The 18,209-nt window shown below is 52.8% G+C and overlaps 1 protein-coding gene across 4 annotated transcripts in view; it reads right to left on the reverse strand.

Annotated features, from left to right (window-relative positions):
• PANK1 (pantothenate kinase 1) overlaps positions 1-18,209 on the reverse strand; it is a 145,738-nt gene that overhangs the window by 10,525 nt on the left and 117,004 nt on the right. For all 4 annotated transcript variants that reach the window (XM_085605291.1, XM_085605282.1, XM_085605306.1 and 1 more), the window contains one exon: positions 8,518-8,643. In XM_085605291.1, coding sequence (XP_085461417.1) covers positions 8,518-8,643 — 126 coding nt within the window. The remainder of the gene's footprint in view (positions 1-8,517; positions 8,644-18,209) is intronic.

The raw sequence follows: 18,209 nt of genomic DNA on the forward strand, positions 1-18,209 counted from the left end.
CGCTAACATTGGTAACCAAGTCCCAGTATGATTCTAAGGCAGGGGCAATTTTGGCCTCTAGAAAGTGACCGGACATCCCTGAAGCTCTGTTCAGTACCTGGAGGTCTACTCTATCCCAGTATGCCTTTTTGAGGGAACTCTTTGATGGAAACAGGGCTGTCACCGGGTCAGACCATAACACCTCCATGCCCATTCCTTTCAACGTCTCATGTAAGCTCTTTAACCATACAATTTTATGGAAGACATCAGTTTTTATAATGTCCATAAGACCGTTGGCGTAATGGGAGAGCTCAGGGGTAGTCCAGAGTCTCCGCCAGTATAGAACCGGTCGGAGCTTTGCAATGTCCAAAATGGACCTCCTTCCTAGATCATGTCTAAGTGGGATCAGTGGAGTACTCTGGGGGAGACCAGTTATACTCCGAAAAAATTTGTTTTCTACACTAGATAGAAGGGCTAGCTGGTCAAAACCCCAAAGCTCCGCCCCATATAGCGCAGAACTTAAAGCCTTAGCTTCGTAGACTTGCAGGACTGTGCTTATTGGTTTAGTGAATGACTTGCTAAATTCCCTGCTTAAGGCACCGGTAAGTTGTTTAAATCGCAGGGTGGCCATTTCGATATGTTTGCGCCATTTGTTGTCATTCGCTATTTGGATGCCAAGGTACGTGAAGTTGGTTACCATCTCCAAAAATTGGCCATTCATAGATAACTTTTTTCCTCTAAAGCTAGCATGGGGGTTAAAGGCCATGAATTTTGTTTTTGCCACGTTAACCTCCAGGCCGTAATCAAGGCAAAAGTCATCGAACAGGCACAAAGCTTTTTGCAGGCCACTTGACGTTTTGGATACGATAAGCGTATCGTCTGCAAACATTAATATAGGGATGGTAACTCCAGCCAACCTTGGGGCGTCAATATTTGCAGAAAGCATAAGATCAACTATCCCATTAATATACAATGAGAAGAGCGTGGGAGCCATAGTACAGCCTTGTCGCACACCACGCTCAACTGGGAACTCAGGGGTAACCTCACCTGGCCCACCCCATTGGATCCTAGCATAGTTGGACTCGTGCAATCGCATGGCCAATGTCAGGATTTCTTTAGGGAGACCAAGCTTTTCCAAAACTGCCTACAACCGAAGACGAGGCACAAGGTCAAAGGCAGCTCTCAGATCCACGAAAGCTGCGTAGAGGCTGCCTTTGCCCAGCGTCACCACCCGCCAGTGGAGTTGAACAAAGCGGAAAACCTGGTCTACTGTGCTGGTTGATTTACGGAAACCTGCTTGGAAGGGGGACAGAATGTTGTTATCATCAATCCACTCCTGTATCTGGTTCAGGACCATCCTCCCAATCACCTTCTGTATAGAATCTATCAGACTGATTGGCCAGTAGTTGCATGGGAGTGCCTTGTCGCCCTTCTTAAACACAGGGATTATGACAGCCCCCCCCCATGATTTGGGAACAGGAGCACCTACGGCCAGGGCATTGGCCAAAAGATTAACATACTTGCTCCAGCTGTCTTTGTTATTGAGAAAAACATCGGGAGGAACCCTATCTGGCCCTGGGGCACGGCCACTAGTAACAGAACCCAGAGCCTTCAGAGCATCTTGGATACAAAAGGGACCATGTAAGAAAGGAGCATAAATTGGGACCCAGGCAAAGTTAAACAAGGGATTGCAGGCGTATTGGGGTTTAAAATATTTGACCCACTCCGCCTGAGAAACGTAATTCGAAGGGCTATCGGGTCGCCCACCCCTGCCCCACTTAATGATATTCCAAAATAACCGGGAGTCTTTGATGCAACATGCCCCTTTTAAATCAAGCCAATGTTGTTCATCCCAGTTCCTTTTGGCCGTTTTTACAGCTTTTTTATACAGCGATCTAGCTAGACGAACAGTCATTGAGTCCACTGGAGAGGGCAGTGGCCAAGTTGGCCCTAGATTGCCTACAGGCGTCATCATACCATCTAATGCTCTTGGGTGAGAACTTATTAGGTTTCCTCCTGGGCTTCATAAAATGCGAGCCTATGTCATCAAACAACTTATCGTGAAGTTTGGTGATTGCTTTACAGCCTGACTCTGAGATCCGCATACCCTCGAGCTCCAATATAGCATCAGCTAATTTGTTGTCTATGTCAGCAGTAACCAAGTGATTTAGCTTGAGCTCGCGCCACTTGAGCCTGCGCATATCGTTTGTAGGGACAACTTCAGGCGGCCTGGAATCCATGACCTCAGCTAATGGGCAATTGCTAATCCACCATTGGTGGGTAACACAAATAGGGTTGTGATTGCTCTCAGCTCCAACCTCAACCACCATATCTAGGACAAAACGCCACAATTTCAGACTGCATAGAACGTAGTCAATCCTGCTAGAGTGGCGTCCATTATCAAATGTATTGGCCCCTAATTTGTCACCTAACGTCCTACCATTCAGAGCCCTCAAGCCATACTTGTAGCAGAGAGCATTAACCTGTAAGATTGTCTCAGACCACCTTTTTATGGGTTTAAGGTCAAGCTCAGGTACTCCCCAAAGTTGGTCATCCACAGGATCGACGCCCCACCCAAGATCGGGATCCAAGAGTGGTTCGAAGGTGACATTCAGATCACCAGCGACAAGCACTCCCCTCCCACCTGCGTGCTGATCTATGAGGGAAGCCAAGTGTGCCAAGACCCGGGAGCCCGACCTGTTAGGGCCTCTCATATACAGATTGAAGATATCCAAATCACCGAGGGGGCCCAGTGATAGTCTAACTAGTTGGATATCATCGGAGGTAGTTAAAACTGCGTTAGCTCCTGGAAATACATCCTGGCGAACCCAGATTGCCAGACCTCCCTTCAGGCGTCCCTTGAGTCCCCGTACTGCAGGGACACATAAGTTCAAGAAGCCCTGCATGAACTGGGGTTCACAAGACCAGGTCTCCTGGAAGATGCAAACATCGAAGCCCCCTATAAAAGCTAGCCATTCTGGAGAGTCCATTTTTGACTTCAGACCAGCAACATTCCAGGAGACCATTGATCCCCTCACCGCTCCATAGCCAGGTGCGTAAAGTGGACAACCATAGGTCTGTTCAGGATCCCCTTGGATTTCACCAACCAATTTTGGGGAAAATATATCTGTTGCTTGAGACGCCCCATTAGCTAGAGGATAGACTACCTTACCTTCCCACTTTGCCTCGCCTATGGGGTTGCTTAAGTTTGAAAAAATAATAGGGAGCGGCGTCCCAGGCGCCGGTCAGTCCGAGGCTACAGGGTAGCATAATTCATTGGTTCCCCAATTTGACTGTTCTGGACTAGATCTCAAGGGTATGTTGGCGTTAAAATTATAAAAGTACCTTAGATCTTGCACCCCGATTTTAGACTGAGTATAGGCCGATGGATGATCACATGTTAATGTTATGTTAAATGGGACTTTTATAGCGCAACGGCTACTCCAAAGGAGTGTCCCGGCGCTTTTGTGCTCCAGACCAAAGAAAGAGCTGGAAAACATAACAGTAAAAAGAGCAGGGGCCTAAAGAGGGGGCAGATTATCCAGTGAACAGCCAGGTTTTTAAGTCTTTTCTGAAGGCAAGCAGGTTAGCGGTGTTTCGCAAGGACACCGGTAAGGAATTCCATAGCTGCGGAGCAAGAAAGCTAAAGGACCGGCCGCCTAGCCGAGCCCTTTTGATGCGTGGCACCCGAGCCAAAGCCAAAGCTTCTGACCTGAGGGATCGTACAGGTCGATAGAAGTCCAGCCTCCTCTGAAGATATTTGGCACCATTGCCATGCAAGGCCTTATGGGCGAGAGTCATGGCCTTGAAAAGTATCCTCTTCCGCACCGGAAGCCAGTGAAGGGATACGAGGAGATTGGAGGCACTGGTGCGGCGGTGCAGGCCAAAAATTGCACGAGCAGCAGCGTTCTGAGTAACCTGCAAACGCTGGAGGAGGTGTTCAGGCAGACCCAGATATAGGACATTAGCATAGTCCAATCTGGACCCTATGAGTGCCTGAACAGTGATCCTCCGATGTTCCTCCGAGAGAAGGGGAAAGAACTTGCGCAACATTCTGAGTATCCCAAAGCATGTTCCCGTAAGAGTGGAAACCTGGGATTTGAGCGAGAGCTCGTTGTCAATTTTAACCCCCAGGTTCTTAGCCCACTTAGAGGACTGAGTGGGAGGGAACATGTCAGCAGGCCACCATCCCTGCCAATCTGGTTCTGATGGGCATCCGAAGAATAGTATTTCGGATTTGTCCGAGTTGCATTTGAGGCTGTTGTGTGAAAACCAGCTAAAGACAGCCCCAAGGCACTCGCAGATCCTTTCTCCATCGAACTCTTCGCTCTTACGACAGGTGAATAGAAGCTGGGTGTCGTCAGCATAAGAGACGATCCGGGCCCCGTAGGACTCCGCCAGTGTCGCCAGAGGGGTCATAAGGATGTTAAATAGAGTGGGGCTCAGTACAGAGCCCTGAGGCACTCCGACTCCCAATGGCGGCATCTCGGCGGACCCGGGTGGGACCCAGACCGTCTGCCGGCGGTTGGCCAGAAAGGAACGAAACCAGTTGAGCACCGTCCCCCCTAGACCGATGTTATGAAGTCTAGTGAGGAGATCCTCGTGGGGGACGGTGTCAAACGCCGCCGACAGGTCTAACATGACTAACATCACCCTGCCTCCTGTGTCCAGCACCTCCTTCACGATCTCCGAGACTTCCAGGAGCGCCGTCTCGGTGCTTAAGTTGGAACGAAAGCCCGATTGGGATTCATGAAGTAACTCATTAGACTCCAGGAAGTTAGAAAGCACGCTGTGCACGTGTTTCTCCAGGATCTTGGTCAGTGCTGGAAGGAGCGAGATTGGCCTATAATTAGAAGGCGCCTCTGGATCAAGATTGGGCTTCTTGATCAGGGGGATGACCACATATAAAACGCACTATGCGTCTGTCTTCAAAGTTAATAATGATGGAGTCCCCGGGGACGTCTTTAGGTCTAGGACCTATCCAACTAACCCTTCTAGCTAAAAGGATCTTCCCGTCCAGATAGTTCGGGATAGGTCTATTCCTGTTTAGCCAGAATGTGACTTTGTTTTTAAGCTGTTGGTAGGATTCCAGTGTACCTTCTTTTAATTCGGGGACCCCAGTCAGTACAGCTACATAAGGAGTGGATTCTGGAGGAAGAGGAATATGAGCCCCAGGGAATATACTAGTTTTATCCCTAGACTCCATATTAACTCCCTTACTCACACTCTTTTTTACAGTATTAATGCTGGAAATACTCGTGGGGTTGACCCTTTTGTGGCCATCACCTTGGTTAATGGGATTATCCATGGCCAGGGCCTTTGGGGGAGCAGCCTCAGAGATGGCCTTAGGCAGAGCGTCAGGGTCAAGGGATAAAGATGGTGGGACAGGAGGAAAAGGATTTGCTCTAAGGGAGTTTTCTCTGTCCTTGGTAGTTAATTTAATGACATTTTTCAGAGAGCAGAAGTTGTCTAAAACTGTTTGTTCAAGTCGTTCTACCTTTTCGCTGACAGTTTTTACCCTCTCTAGTAATGGCAATATTAGGGAGCGCACCATTTTCTCGATCTGAGAAATCAAATCGCTATTTTGGGGCAGGTCAGGAGACCTGGTAGGAATCTCACCCAGAGATAGTTGATCATCAGCCTGGACCCCCCCCCCCCGTCGCAGAGGGAGGGATTATTGGGACGTTAGGATGTTTCGCCTGTCTCCCTCCCTGGGTGATTCTATCTCTTTTCCTCTTGAGATTCGGAGGTTTTAAAGATCTTCTGCTAGCCCTTGTCTGGGGGTAGGTGGAGACAAGTTTGGGGATATCAGAAGAACTACCTATTATAGGGGCAGATTCTCCAAGTGCATCAGTCACATTACCACTGGCCAATAATGTATTGGTGCTAACCCCAGCAGTCTCCCGCTGCGCTGGATCATGTGGGTCCTGCCTTGCTAAATTCATTGGGGATTTTGCTTGTGCTAGGATTCCCAGAGATGAACGTCTGGCTTGCATTAGCTCTGAGGATAAACAGCGCTCAGTGATGGCTAGTTCGTGTTCTAGGACTGAGACCGCTCTGGTAATGAAGTGGTCAAGAGTACCAGACACGGAACCACCCCCACCAGTACGTTTCCCTTTGCCCGCCATCATACACTAGAATGCACAGGTGGGAATGTAACTCAGGACAATACCAATAGTATGGGGAAAAAACAATAGCGCGATTTGCAATGAACAGTGTGTTCAACGTCTATATTTTTACAGGGTAGTAGCCCAGAGGGTTCAATAACAAGGATGAACAAACACTTAACTACTGTCCAACCGACCTGGAAGTGCACTTTGTCCTTGAGCACGAAGGCTCCGTAACGACGTTAGAGGGGTGGCCCAGTCCAGTCAGGGTCGGTCAGGGACGGGCAAGGACGGGCCCGCCCTTGGCCCGGGCTTTGCCCGGGCGTGGCCCGCGCTTCGGGTCTCCTCCCTGACCTTTAACCCTCCCCGGCGCTGCCTGATGATGGAATTGGCAGGCGCCCTGGTGAGGGAGTGATGGGAAATGTAGTCCCGCTCTATCCGCCGTTCCCCTCACGGCAACGCGAACACCAACGCAAAGGTTCTGCAGTGAAGCGCCGTTCCCCTCACGGCTGGACAGGTATGGAGCACCCTCAGGTTAGTGGCACAAGATGAAACAAAAGCGTCCCGCGCTGCGGGTCTCCTCCCTGACCTTTAACCCTCCCCGGCGAAGCCTGATGATGGAATTGGCAGGCGCCCGGGTGAGGGAGTGATGGGAAATGTAGTCCCGCTCTATCCGCCGTTCCCCTCACGGCAACGCGAACACCAACGCAAAGGTTCTGCAGTGAAGCGCCGTTCCCCTCACGGCTGGACAGGTATGGAGCACCCTCAGGTTAGTGGCACAAGATGAAACAAAAGCGTCCTGGACACCGAGCTCAAAATGGACTGCCAGATCAACTCTGTCGCATTATCCTGCTTTCACACCCTCCGCCTCCTACGTAAGACCTTCAAATGGATCCCCCTCAAGCACAGAAAGACCGTCACTCACACCCTCGTCACCAGCAGACTCGACTACGGCAACGCACCACGCCGGAATAAACAAAAACCTCACCGCAAGCTACAAAACATCCAGAACGCCACCGCAAGATCGGTCCTCAACCTGCCAAGAAACTGCCGCATCTCCCAGCACCTGCGCACACTCCACTGGCTCCCCATCGAGGCTAGAATCACTTTCAACATTCTCACCCACACACACAAAGCCCTCCACAACACCAGACCAGCAATCCTGAACAGCCGACTCAAATTCCATGCACCCCAAAGGACCCTACGATCAGCCCAGCTCTCCTACGCCGTGGTCCCCTGCGCCAGGAAGACCAGATCGGGAGGCCGCTCCTTCTCCTTCCTCGCGGCCAGAGCCTGGAACGCCCTACAGCTCCACCACAGACAGACATCACTCCCCATCTTCACAATAAACCTCAAAACTTGGCTCTTCAACAGACCCCCTCCTTGATGGACTGGAACCTGCACCTCCCCTCCTCCCCAGCGCCTTGAGACCCTTACGGGTGGGTAATCGCGCTTAACACTTGATTGATTGATTGTTTGGAAACAAGGATAAAGGGCTCCTTCACAGCGAACAGGCTGAATATACAAAGGTCTCAGATGGTCCAAATACTACCGGAAGCTTTGCTCACAGAAAATAAGTTGAAATTGCACACTGATTAAGCAGTGCAAGTGCCACCAACTGTACTGATTTCCAGCATAAGCAAGGTTGTCAAAAAGCTGTGGAGTAACTAGGGTAAGATTACGGAGTGAGACTGTGTGGAGTAAATGGGGCAGCATTGACGAAAACTTAGGGGTAGTGTGTAACAGCTGGTCCAACCAAATAGGAATCCCCTGAAGTACTTGAACACAGAAAAACGCAGACTCTTCTGTCACAAATGTATTGGTCGCTAGTCCATTAATGACTAGTGGCAACAAATACGTTCTACTTCTGGATGTATGGTTGAGATGGAAAACCGTTTTGCTATCAAACTCCAAGCTAAACACTGTGAGAATCTAATCCATAGTGTATGAACCAGGATCTTCTCAACAAAAGGGATACCCATTACATTCTCTTATGCTTTCGACATCAAGTTGAAGCTCAGTAAGCTGGTTTGCACATATTATAGCCTGGGAAAATACCCAGCATTTGACACATCCACAGGTAAAGCGAAACATATGCAAAGTATTTTGCCTAACATTCTCATCTCTCCAAGAATTTTTTTTATGGTGATTTAATGTAATTCATCATTTCAGAAATGACCAGACACAACCATGGTAATGACAGCACTGAAAATCGAAAAAGGGGCATTAGAACACACTATAATCTTAATAGAACTGAATGCATTTTATACAATCAGGGCCCTCTAAAAGACCAAAAAAAGAAAACTAATTCACCATAAAAAGAGTTAAAAAAATACAAAAATGTTTTTGCATTTGTTATTAAAAGAAATATGATGGTATGTTTGAGTGAATTCAGCACTGTTTTCCAAACTCGTGTTGTATTATGCTGTACCTCATGCTCCAGAAACAGGGCTTTCAACTGTCCGTTTGACCAGTAATCCATGGCGTAGGCGAGCAGCTTCATGGACACCATATTGATTCTCAGAAAGTTTCCAACAAAAACAACCCTATCGATATTCTGGAAGTATATAAACAGAAAGACACAAATTAATGCGAAGCAAATATGCAAAGTAAGTTGGCTGTCCAGGACTCAAGGTGTCATCAAATGAGTGGCATATTATTATTTAAAAGATGCAGATTCCAATAGATTCTTAATTCAAAGGTACATAAAGAAACATATCGTGGGATGCCCTTGAGCTACAAAATGTGGCACATTAAAATGTGAAGTGTAGCCTATGTAAAGATGATGGCGGAAAATATATAAACATTTGGGTAATTGTCCTCGTTCCTAACTCGAGTCAATTTTTCAAAGTGCTACATTTTTGTGCAGGCTTCCCAATGAGATGATGGAGAATGTAAGCAACCGGACACTAACGCACACTTTTTAAATAAGTGATGCAACTTGCTAGATGCTGATCATAGCGAAACAGCTAAAATGCAATGGGAGGGGACCACACTCGGCATGAATTTAAACAATCCAATAGTAGCTTTCGAGTGAAACTTTACAGGAAAAGGGCATTCGAAGTGTGAGTTCTCACAACAGTCCACAGAGAGAAGTCACACCTCAGTTTCAGGCTTTACTGTAGAGAAGTCTGAACACGGCCAATAGAGAGTCCAGAGTAACGTTGAAAAGTATGTGGACCCATGGAGAGGAATTCAAACACCTTATGCTTGCTGAGGAGCTTCCTAGTTCATTTATGAAGTTCTCTCGGTGAAGCCACATATTCAAAACAATGTAAAAGTCAATACCATTGGCTATCGTGGTTCCTGGGGCCCAGGAGAGTCTGCATCCATGTTCCGCTGTACACAGGCCAGATAAAAGAAGTCTGTAATTTTTGCCTATACCCGACTAAGCTTGAGTAAACTATCTGCCAGAGTACATTCCACCCTCTTAGACCAGGCAGCTGGTTAGAGAAATAACCTAAGTATATACAGCTAGTTGGGGGCGTGGCCAAGCAGCATGGCCGACAGGACGTGAGCTCCACCGGCTCCCGCTACCTTGACCCCAAAATCCTGTAATAACGATCCTGCCAGGGCCCCTGTGCCGTCGGATGAAGAGCGCATCGACCCCCTAAGCCCTGGGGATCGCTCCGGAACGTAGTGGAGCGGGAATCCTGCAGTGAAGCTGTGGTACGGCAACCGCAGTCGCCAGCCCGGATACGTGATCACGAGAGGCCAGGGTCTGGGGCCTACTCCCGGACGCTGAGGACGGCCGGAGCGTGGTACACAGCGGAGCTCCGGAGGTGGGGATGCAAGCGCCTTGACCGGCAGAAAGAACATCCTCGAGCCACATCGGGTGCCCGGGACGGGTGCACTGGGGGCCTCCGGTCGCCAGGCGGACGAGCCGGAGGGTGGCGGAGTGGCTGGCGGGTCTGACCCGAACTACCCCCTTGGTGAGAGAGACATCCTGGTGCAGTGCGTGGCGGGGGGGCTCGAGGTCAGGAGCCTCCGCGAGTGCCTGGCGGGGTGGGCGGAGAACAGACCCTGCACTCCCCGACCTGGGTACGGAAGACGCGAGGCCGAGGTCTGGGCCTACTACTGGACGCCGGGGAGGGCGAGATCGCCCCCAAGCGGAGATTCTTGGGGGACAACGCTGTCGCCTTGGCCGGAGGGAGGCTCACCACCGGGACGCTGCGGGAGGCCGGGACGGGCCTCTGGCGGGCCCGAGACCGTGGTGGAGTGAGGCGGGGCCTGGCGCGTCGGGTCCAGCCATCATCATAGCGGGTACGGCGGACTGGTGAGGAGGTTGGCGGAGAGGCCCGCGACTGGGAGCCTGTGAGAGTGGCGGGAGACGGAGTGGAGGGGCTGCTGGGCCCGACTGGAGCTGAGGTGAGGACGGTTCCGTTTCTGCGTGGGAGTGCCTGGCGCATACGATTGGCGGCGCGGGACCGGACTTGTGGCGCCGTGGGGCCCTGAGGCGCGGAGCTGCGAGGGAGGCTGGGGTTGGCCTCACGGGGGGGGGACGCTGGAGGTTCCCCTGAGCCGGGCTCTCGCTGGACCACACTGCAGAATCCTACGATGGCCCCGGACCTGAGAGGCCAGGTGGGGACTGGCCGGCGGCGCCTGGACTGCCGCGGAGGAGAGAGACTTGGCCGCTGCGGGACGGGGCGCGGCCTAGCTGTGGGCGGCCTGCTCCGGATACTTGGCTTGCCGCCTGGGTGCCGCTGCTGACGGGGGAACAGCCGCTGGACTCCCTGGAGGCGGTGCCCCCGTGGTCCTAAGTCATTAATCCTCGCCTGAGCACTGAGCACTTCCCACGGTCGGGAGAGAGTGCAGACTTTGGGCCCCTGCGCGGCCTCGCGGCGGCCTTGAGCGCCTCGGGAGGACTCGGGGATGACGACGGGTAAGATGTCTCGATCGACGCAACCGAACACGATCACGCAATATACCACGCAGAGACTGCCATCCCAGCGGCAGACGGGCCTAAGCGGGGCGGAGGACGACCCGGCGGAGCCCTCCCGTGCGGAGTTGTTAAAAGCGATACAGGGGTCCCATTCGGCACTGGAGCGGCAAATCGAAACGGTCTCCATTGATGTGAATTTGCTCAGGACAGACCTCCGAAACGTGGCGGATAAAGTGGCCGATGCAGAAGGGAACATAGAACACCTAAAGGGAGAGGTGAAGACCCTCACACAGACAGTCGTGCAGCTCAGGGCTACGACAGCTGCCCTGGAACGGAGGGCGGAAGATGCGGAAGGGAGGGCCCGCCGCAGTAACATCCGGGTCGTTGGTGTACCGGAACGGGCGGAGGAAGGCAACGCGGAACGGTTCCTAGAACGCTGGATACGTACGAGTCTGTGCCCGAGGGGGCTGTCGGACGTTTTCGTTATCGAGAGGTCTCACAGGGCACTGGTGCCACCGCCAAGACCGGGGGCCCCTCCACATGCCATCATCGCCAAAATCCTTAATTACCGCGACAGGGACTGTATTCTAAAGGCGGCGAGGGAGGTGGCGAATCTTATGTATGAGAACAGCAGGATCTCCATTTACCCCGACTATACGCAGCAGGTGCAGGAGCAACGAAAGTCATTCCTGGGGGTTAAACAGAAGCTACGGGCGATGAACCTGCAATACATGCTGCTCTATCCCGCCAAGCTAAAAGTACTGTGTCAGGGGAAGGCTCACTTCTTCGAAACCCCGGGAGAGGCTTGGGAATGGTTGGAAGCTCGGGGAGAGGATGTCCCGTCGGGAGCGGGGAGGGGCCCCCGTGAGGCGTGGGGCATGCGGCCACAGCGAAAACGTCCTAACAGGCGCAGGTATTCCGCGGGGCCAGTGGCAGGCCAGGATGGTGGCAGAGTGACAGTGGGAGCTGACGGGGCACTGCAGCTGGGACAGGCGGGAGCAGAGGAGGGGCCGGAGCCTTCCGCAGGACGCCCGGCGGGCCCCGAAGACATTTTGGTCCCGGATACGCTGCCGGCCTCGGAGGGAGAGGTCGTGGCCGCAACCCTGGTGATCCCGGAAACTGTGGGGGTTGAGACTCCGGGCCTGGGGGAGCCCTCTTGAAGCCACATGTTGCCCAGGCTTGGAGAGTCTGGGAAGGGATGAGACACTACCCTGGGTTGCGGTGCCTGTACTAGGCTGTGTTGGGGCTGAGACATGGACCCAGGAGGGGTTTGCCGTTTATGTGGAATTTGAGTAATGGGGCGGGAGGGAGTTGGGTGGGGGGACTGGGTGTTGAGGGGAGATTTGGTCAGGTTGCGCCTGGTATGCATGGTTGGTAACGGGGTCAGAACGGGGGTCGGGGTGGGTGGGGGGGGGGGGGGGGGGAGTGGTGGTTTGAGTGCAGGGGTATAGTTTGGGTTTGTGAATGGGGTGGCTGTGCACGTCCTGGCACCAGCGGGGTAAGGGCATATGGGCATGTTTGGTTGTTGCTGGCATAGTGGTCGTGGGTGGGGGGAGGGGGGCATTGTTGGGGGGGATGTTGATGGGGAAAGTTGATGACATCAGTTGTATTGCAGGTCAGGTACCGGAGTGGGGCTACGTTGGGATGGGGTGGCCGAGGCGGGGTGGAGGGATTAAGAGATCATGGGATATAAGTTTTTGAGCTGGAATGTGAGGGGGCTCGGCACGTGCACAAAGCGATACAGGGTCCTCTCCTTCCTCCGGCGGCACAAAGTATCGATAGCGTGCCTACAGGAGACCCACTTAGTGGATGAAGGGGCGCAGAAGCTGGGGAAAAAATGGCGGGGACAACTGTTTCATTCATCCTTCTCTACATACGCCAGAGGAGTCCTGATTTGGGTGGCACCGGGGGTGCCGTTCGCCATCCGATATATAGAGGCGGACGTCGAGGGCCGATACCTGCTCCTTCGGGCGCGATTAGATGGCAGGGACATAGTCATTTTGAATTCCTACGCGCCCAATATAGATGACCCTGCATTTTTCGGGGCCTTGCAGGACGTTTTGACTTACGATCTGGGGACCCCGATACTCTAGTGTGGTGATTTCAATTGTGTCCTGGATCCGGTACTGGACAGGGCACCCCCCCGGGAGGGGACGAAACCGCGAATGACTGACCAACTCAAAAGGGTGATGGCCAACATAGGGGTGGTGGATGTTTGGCGCCAAAAGCACCACACGCAGAAGGTGTTCACCTGCTTTTCACCCACGCACAACACACATAGTCGGTTGGATCGGGTTTTGGTGGCGGATGAGCGGCGGGGTATGTCGGTGGAGGTCACACACCTGGCTCGCTTCTTTTCGGATCACCCGCCGTTGGCATGCGTGGTCCAGTGGGGACCCCCGGTGGTCCGTCCTCGGACTTGGAGGCTGCCGGCGGACCTCCTCCGGGACCAGGTGGGGAGGGAGCGCGTGGCGGCAGCCATAGAGGACTATGTAGCCCTCAATTGGGGAGCGGGAGACCTGGCAGCAGCCACGAAGTGGGAAGCCCTAAAGGCAGTGGTGAGAGGCGCATGTATGGGGCTCACCTATGGGGTCCGGAAACAGCTTCTCCTGGACCTACAAAAGGAGAAGGACCTCCTCCAGCAGATCCAGAGGGTGGGGGACCCCGATGCGACGCAACAGCAGGAGGAGGGGGAGGCTCGGGCACGGGTGCAGGACACCTTAGACAGGCTGGATAAGTTCACGCTGGGCCAATATAGGCAGCGCCTCCATAGAGAGGGGGATAAGTCGGGACGGCTGCTAGCATGGATCCTGCGGCGAGAGCAGGCTCCCGAGCGTATCGTGGCTCTGCGGGACTCCGCCGGACGTGTGGTATGCTCGGAGCAGGAGCTGCTGGGGGTACTCCAGGCTCACTTGAGGCGGGTGTACGCGGCGGCCCCAGATATCTCGGAGGCCCAATATTTGCCATATTTACAAGGGCTGAAGATGCCGACCCTGGCGGACTCGGATCGGGAGGGTTTGGAGGAGGGCTTGTCCTTGGCGGAGGTCCGGGGAGTGCTGGCCCGCTTGCCGCGTGCTAAATCGCCCGGCAGTGATGGTTTTCCATCAGAGTTCTATCAAGAGTTCGCGGAGGAACTGGCGCCGCTCCTGCTGCAGGTGTTCCAGGCGGCGTTGGAGAGGGGTGAACTCCCACGGACCATGGCCCAGGGCGAAATCTGTATGATTCTCAAACCGGGGGGTGATACGTATGACCCGTCGTCCTACCGCCCGATCACCATGTTGAATACGGACGTAAAAATCCTAACGAAATTGTTGGCCACCAGGCTGGCTCCCCATATGGCACATTTAGTGCACCAGGACCAATGTGGGTTTATCCCGGGGAGGAATACGGCGATGAATCTCCGACGCCTGAACCACATACAGCATGAAGTGAGGAGTCGGGAAGATCGGACGGTGTTGGTCTCTATTGATCTAGCTAAGGCGTTTGATACCGTGGATTGGGCGTACTTACAGGAGGTCCTTCGGAGGGTGGGCCTTGGGCCCAACTTTCGTCGGTGGATACAGATTTTATATAGCGCCCCGAGGGCAAGGGTGCGCCTGGGTGCTGCGCAATCGGAGGAGTGGCGGCTGGGACGGGGCACGAGACAGGGATGCCCCCTCTCGCCGCTACTTTTTCACGATTAGGGCGGAAATGGAGCAATGGGGAATCCAGGTGGGGGATACGCGGAATGTGATATCGCTCTATGCAGACGATGCCTTGTTTTATCTGAGGGCACCGACGGAGGCACTTCCGGTCCTGCTGCATCACCTGGACCGTTTTGGAGAGGCGTCGGGCCTGAGAATTAACCGCAGCAAATCTCTTATATTCCCGCTTTCGGGCTTTGATGCAACGCCCTGCGAGGCCATGCCGGAGCTGGGGTTGCGCTGGGAACGTGCGAGTTTCCGGTATTTGGGTATTCAGGTGGCCGCCACGGAGGGATTGGCGCTCGCACGGAACATGGATCGGGTACTTGCCTCACTGCGGCAGTCTGTGACGTTTTGGAATGCCCTGCCGCTGTCCCTAATGGGACGCCTGTCTGTAGCCAAGATGATAATGCTGCCACGGACCTTGTACATCCTGCAGAATACGCTATGCCCTCTCCCTCCTAGGGTTTTCCGGACCCTCAATTCACTGCTGACCTCCTTGCTTTGGGCGGGGGGACGCAGTAGGGTGGCCCTCAGGACGGTCGTGCGCGCCTATGAAGAGGGGGGATTGGAGGCCCCACGTTTCGATTTATATTATTATGCAGCGCAGCTTCTCCCGGCAGCCAGATGGTTTGCAGACACGGATGTGTGGGAGACGCGATTGCTGGCGGGCAGGGCCACGGCGACGAACCTTCAAATGGCCTTGATGAGGGGGTCGGGGGCAGACGCGGCGCTCCCCTACGTGGTGACACATACAGCACGGGTATGGCAGCGGTTTGTCGAGCGGGTCTTGGGTGCGGCACCCTTCCATAGGGATCTACCAATTTGGATCCTGGCCCCCATGGTGGAACTAGAGCACCAGGTGTCATACCGGGACTGGAAAGAGGGGGGTTGTGAAGTGTTGGCAGACCTGTACCCCTCGGAGACCTTCCTGTCATTCGAGCAAGCGGAGGAATTTAACGGCCTTCGGGGGGGACAATACCTACATTATCAAGGGCTGCGGGCGGTGGTGCGTTCGGTCTGGCCGCAGTGCCCGGAGATGCCCCCGATGACGCAGACTCTTAATGTAATCCTGACGTGCGACCGGGGTCGTAGATTAATTGCATTGTTATACGCGGCGATGAATCGCGATTCGGCTCCACCGGAGCCTCCGGCGTGGGCGGCCTGGGAAGCGGATTTGGGAGAGCCTTTAGAGCAAGGGCAACGCACGCGAATCGGAGCCTTGACGAGGAAAGTATCCTGTAACGCGCGGTTTAAGCTCACCCATTTTAATTTCATGCATCGCACCTACCTTACCCCGAAGGCGCTGAGTAGGTTTGGGACGGGCAGGGGAGACGACTGCCCTCGGTGCGGTGCAGCAGGGGCGGGATTTTTACACCTGGCCTGGGACTGCCCGCTGGTAGAGATGTTCTGGGTAGGAGTGGTGGGCCGCGTTGCGGCCGCCACTGGCCTCCGAGTCCAACGGACACCCCTACACTGCCTGTTAGCCCTGGTTCCCAAACAGAGGAAACGGAGACTTGCCTATAAATTGCTGCAGTTAATGTTGGTTTTGGCGAGGCGTAGGGTCGCGATTACCTGGATGGGTCGGAAGGCCCCGGAGCTCGATACGTGGCTCAGGGATGTGAGGGAATGGTCGCTGGCGGAAGAAACACATATGCAGAGCTCTAGGAGGGACGAGAAGTTGCAGGGGGACCTTCTGGCGTGGCGAGTTCTGTGTATGGAGGGGCAATCGCCACAGAGTGAGTCGGAGGGAACGAGTGGGGAGCTGTATTCCCCGCTACCTTCGGAGGGGGAGGGGGGAGGTGATGAAGGCGAGGCTGATCCTGTGCGGCACTGAGCGGGGCTGGCCCGGATACTCTCACGTTATAGCCGGTGGCCTGCCTCACTCCAAGGTATTCCATATGTATATGTTTGCTGATTGGACCTGTATGTACTGCTTATTTCTAATGTCGGGGGGAGGGGGGAGCAATCTGATTGTTTGTATTAAAACGAAAAATAAAGTTTTCAAAAGTATATACAGCTAGTCAGTGCAATGTGGTAGCCCGTGAGAAAAGCGTAACCTGCCACATTATCAGCAAGCAGCGCAACAATCTGGATTTTTTCCTGCAGCACTGAACAGCAGCACAGAGGAGCTGACATCTTGGGCAAAGAAGAAAGACTAACTGGATGGTTGGAAGAAATTGCAGTCTGCTTTAGATTTTGCACATCTGATTGGTCAACATCTTAGACCTATATTTCTTTGATAAACACACTCCAATCCAAAGCCAGAATGTGGACCAAAAACAGCGTGCTTTTTGTGGTAAATATTGTAGTCATGTGGTCAGTATACACTAAAAATCCTGCAGTCAATAAGAAATGATTGAACACCTTAACTATATTCACCTTACAATGAGCTTTCGAGAGACATTGTCAGCTGATGATCAGGCGTCGTGAATCTGCAGGGCACTCATAAGCTTCCAAATTAAACTTTGAAGAGGCCGTTGTCTTGGGATGAAGAGTAAGCAAGGCCACATGGTTGCTCTCAGCATTGTTGACTCCATAACAAAGAACAACATATCTGCCTACTTACTCCCTCAAAGGACCACTATTATATATCCCCTTCACCATTTGAAAGTTAAGTAGCAGTACATACTGGGGGATGGGGATTGGCAGAGGGAATGGGACTCATGATTACATTATTGGGACAACAGTTGTTGCATAGGATGCATCCACAGGCCATCATGAGGCAACAAGCCCTTAAATACAAATCCATACGAAAACACCTATAAGTGACCAAGCTTGAAATAGACCAGAAGCATCGTACAGGACAAAATACCTTTCTATAGAAAGAAAGCCCTTCCGTACCACCAAATCCAACACGGCACCACTACACAAAGGGGGAACAAAGAGGGACTGAAGTCCAGGATCCTGTGTAGATTCCGCCCTGCCCACCAGTAACCAAGGTAGGCTAGATGTCTAGTGGAAAGCAACCTCCATCATGATATATATTATTAGTACTGATCTGACACTGAAGGAAAGAACTTTGAACAAGATGTGTACCGCTCTACTTCTCACTACAAACTGAATACGTTCCCTACATGGACACCAAATATGGAACTCCGAGCAAATATTCTGGAAACTAAGACACTGGGTAGTTGCAATTTAGTATGTACGTAGCTCACAATATACATTTAGAAAGACGCTGCAATGCTTTTTGTAGCCAGGGTGACTTTTCACACACTTAAAAGGGTTACCATTGCAGGCCAGAGTATGAGGATGAGCAGTCAGGTGAGTGAAGTGCCCATGCAAAGTGAGTAATACAGCTTTAGAGAGTTGAGAGTGTGAAAAGAGAAACTTTTCCTCTGACCTCTCCTGTGGGTCAGACTCTACAAGGGGCTGAGGAGGCAGGCTGCCACAAGGAAATGGTGACAAAATTTCTTCTGTTGCCCTTATGGCCTTCCTTTTCAGGTCCTCTATGCCCCACCTCATCACCTAATGTTAACTTTTATTTTTAAGGAATGTGACACAAAATCTTTGATTGCGCTCTACGTGCCTACATGCTTCTCTGCAATTTTGTTT

Source organism: Triturus cristatus, chromosome 1_2, assembly GCF_964204655.1.
Source record: "Triturus cristatus chromosome 1_2, aTriCri1.1, whole genome shotgun sequence".
Classification (NCBI taxonomy): domain Eukaryota; kingdom Metazoa; phylum Chordata; class Amphibia; order Caudata; family Salamandridae; genus Triturus; species Triturus cristatus.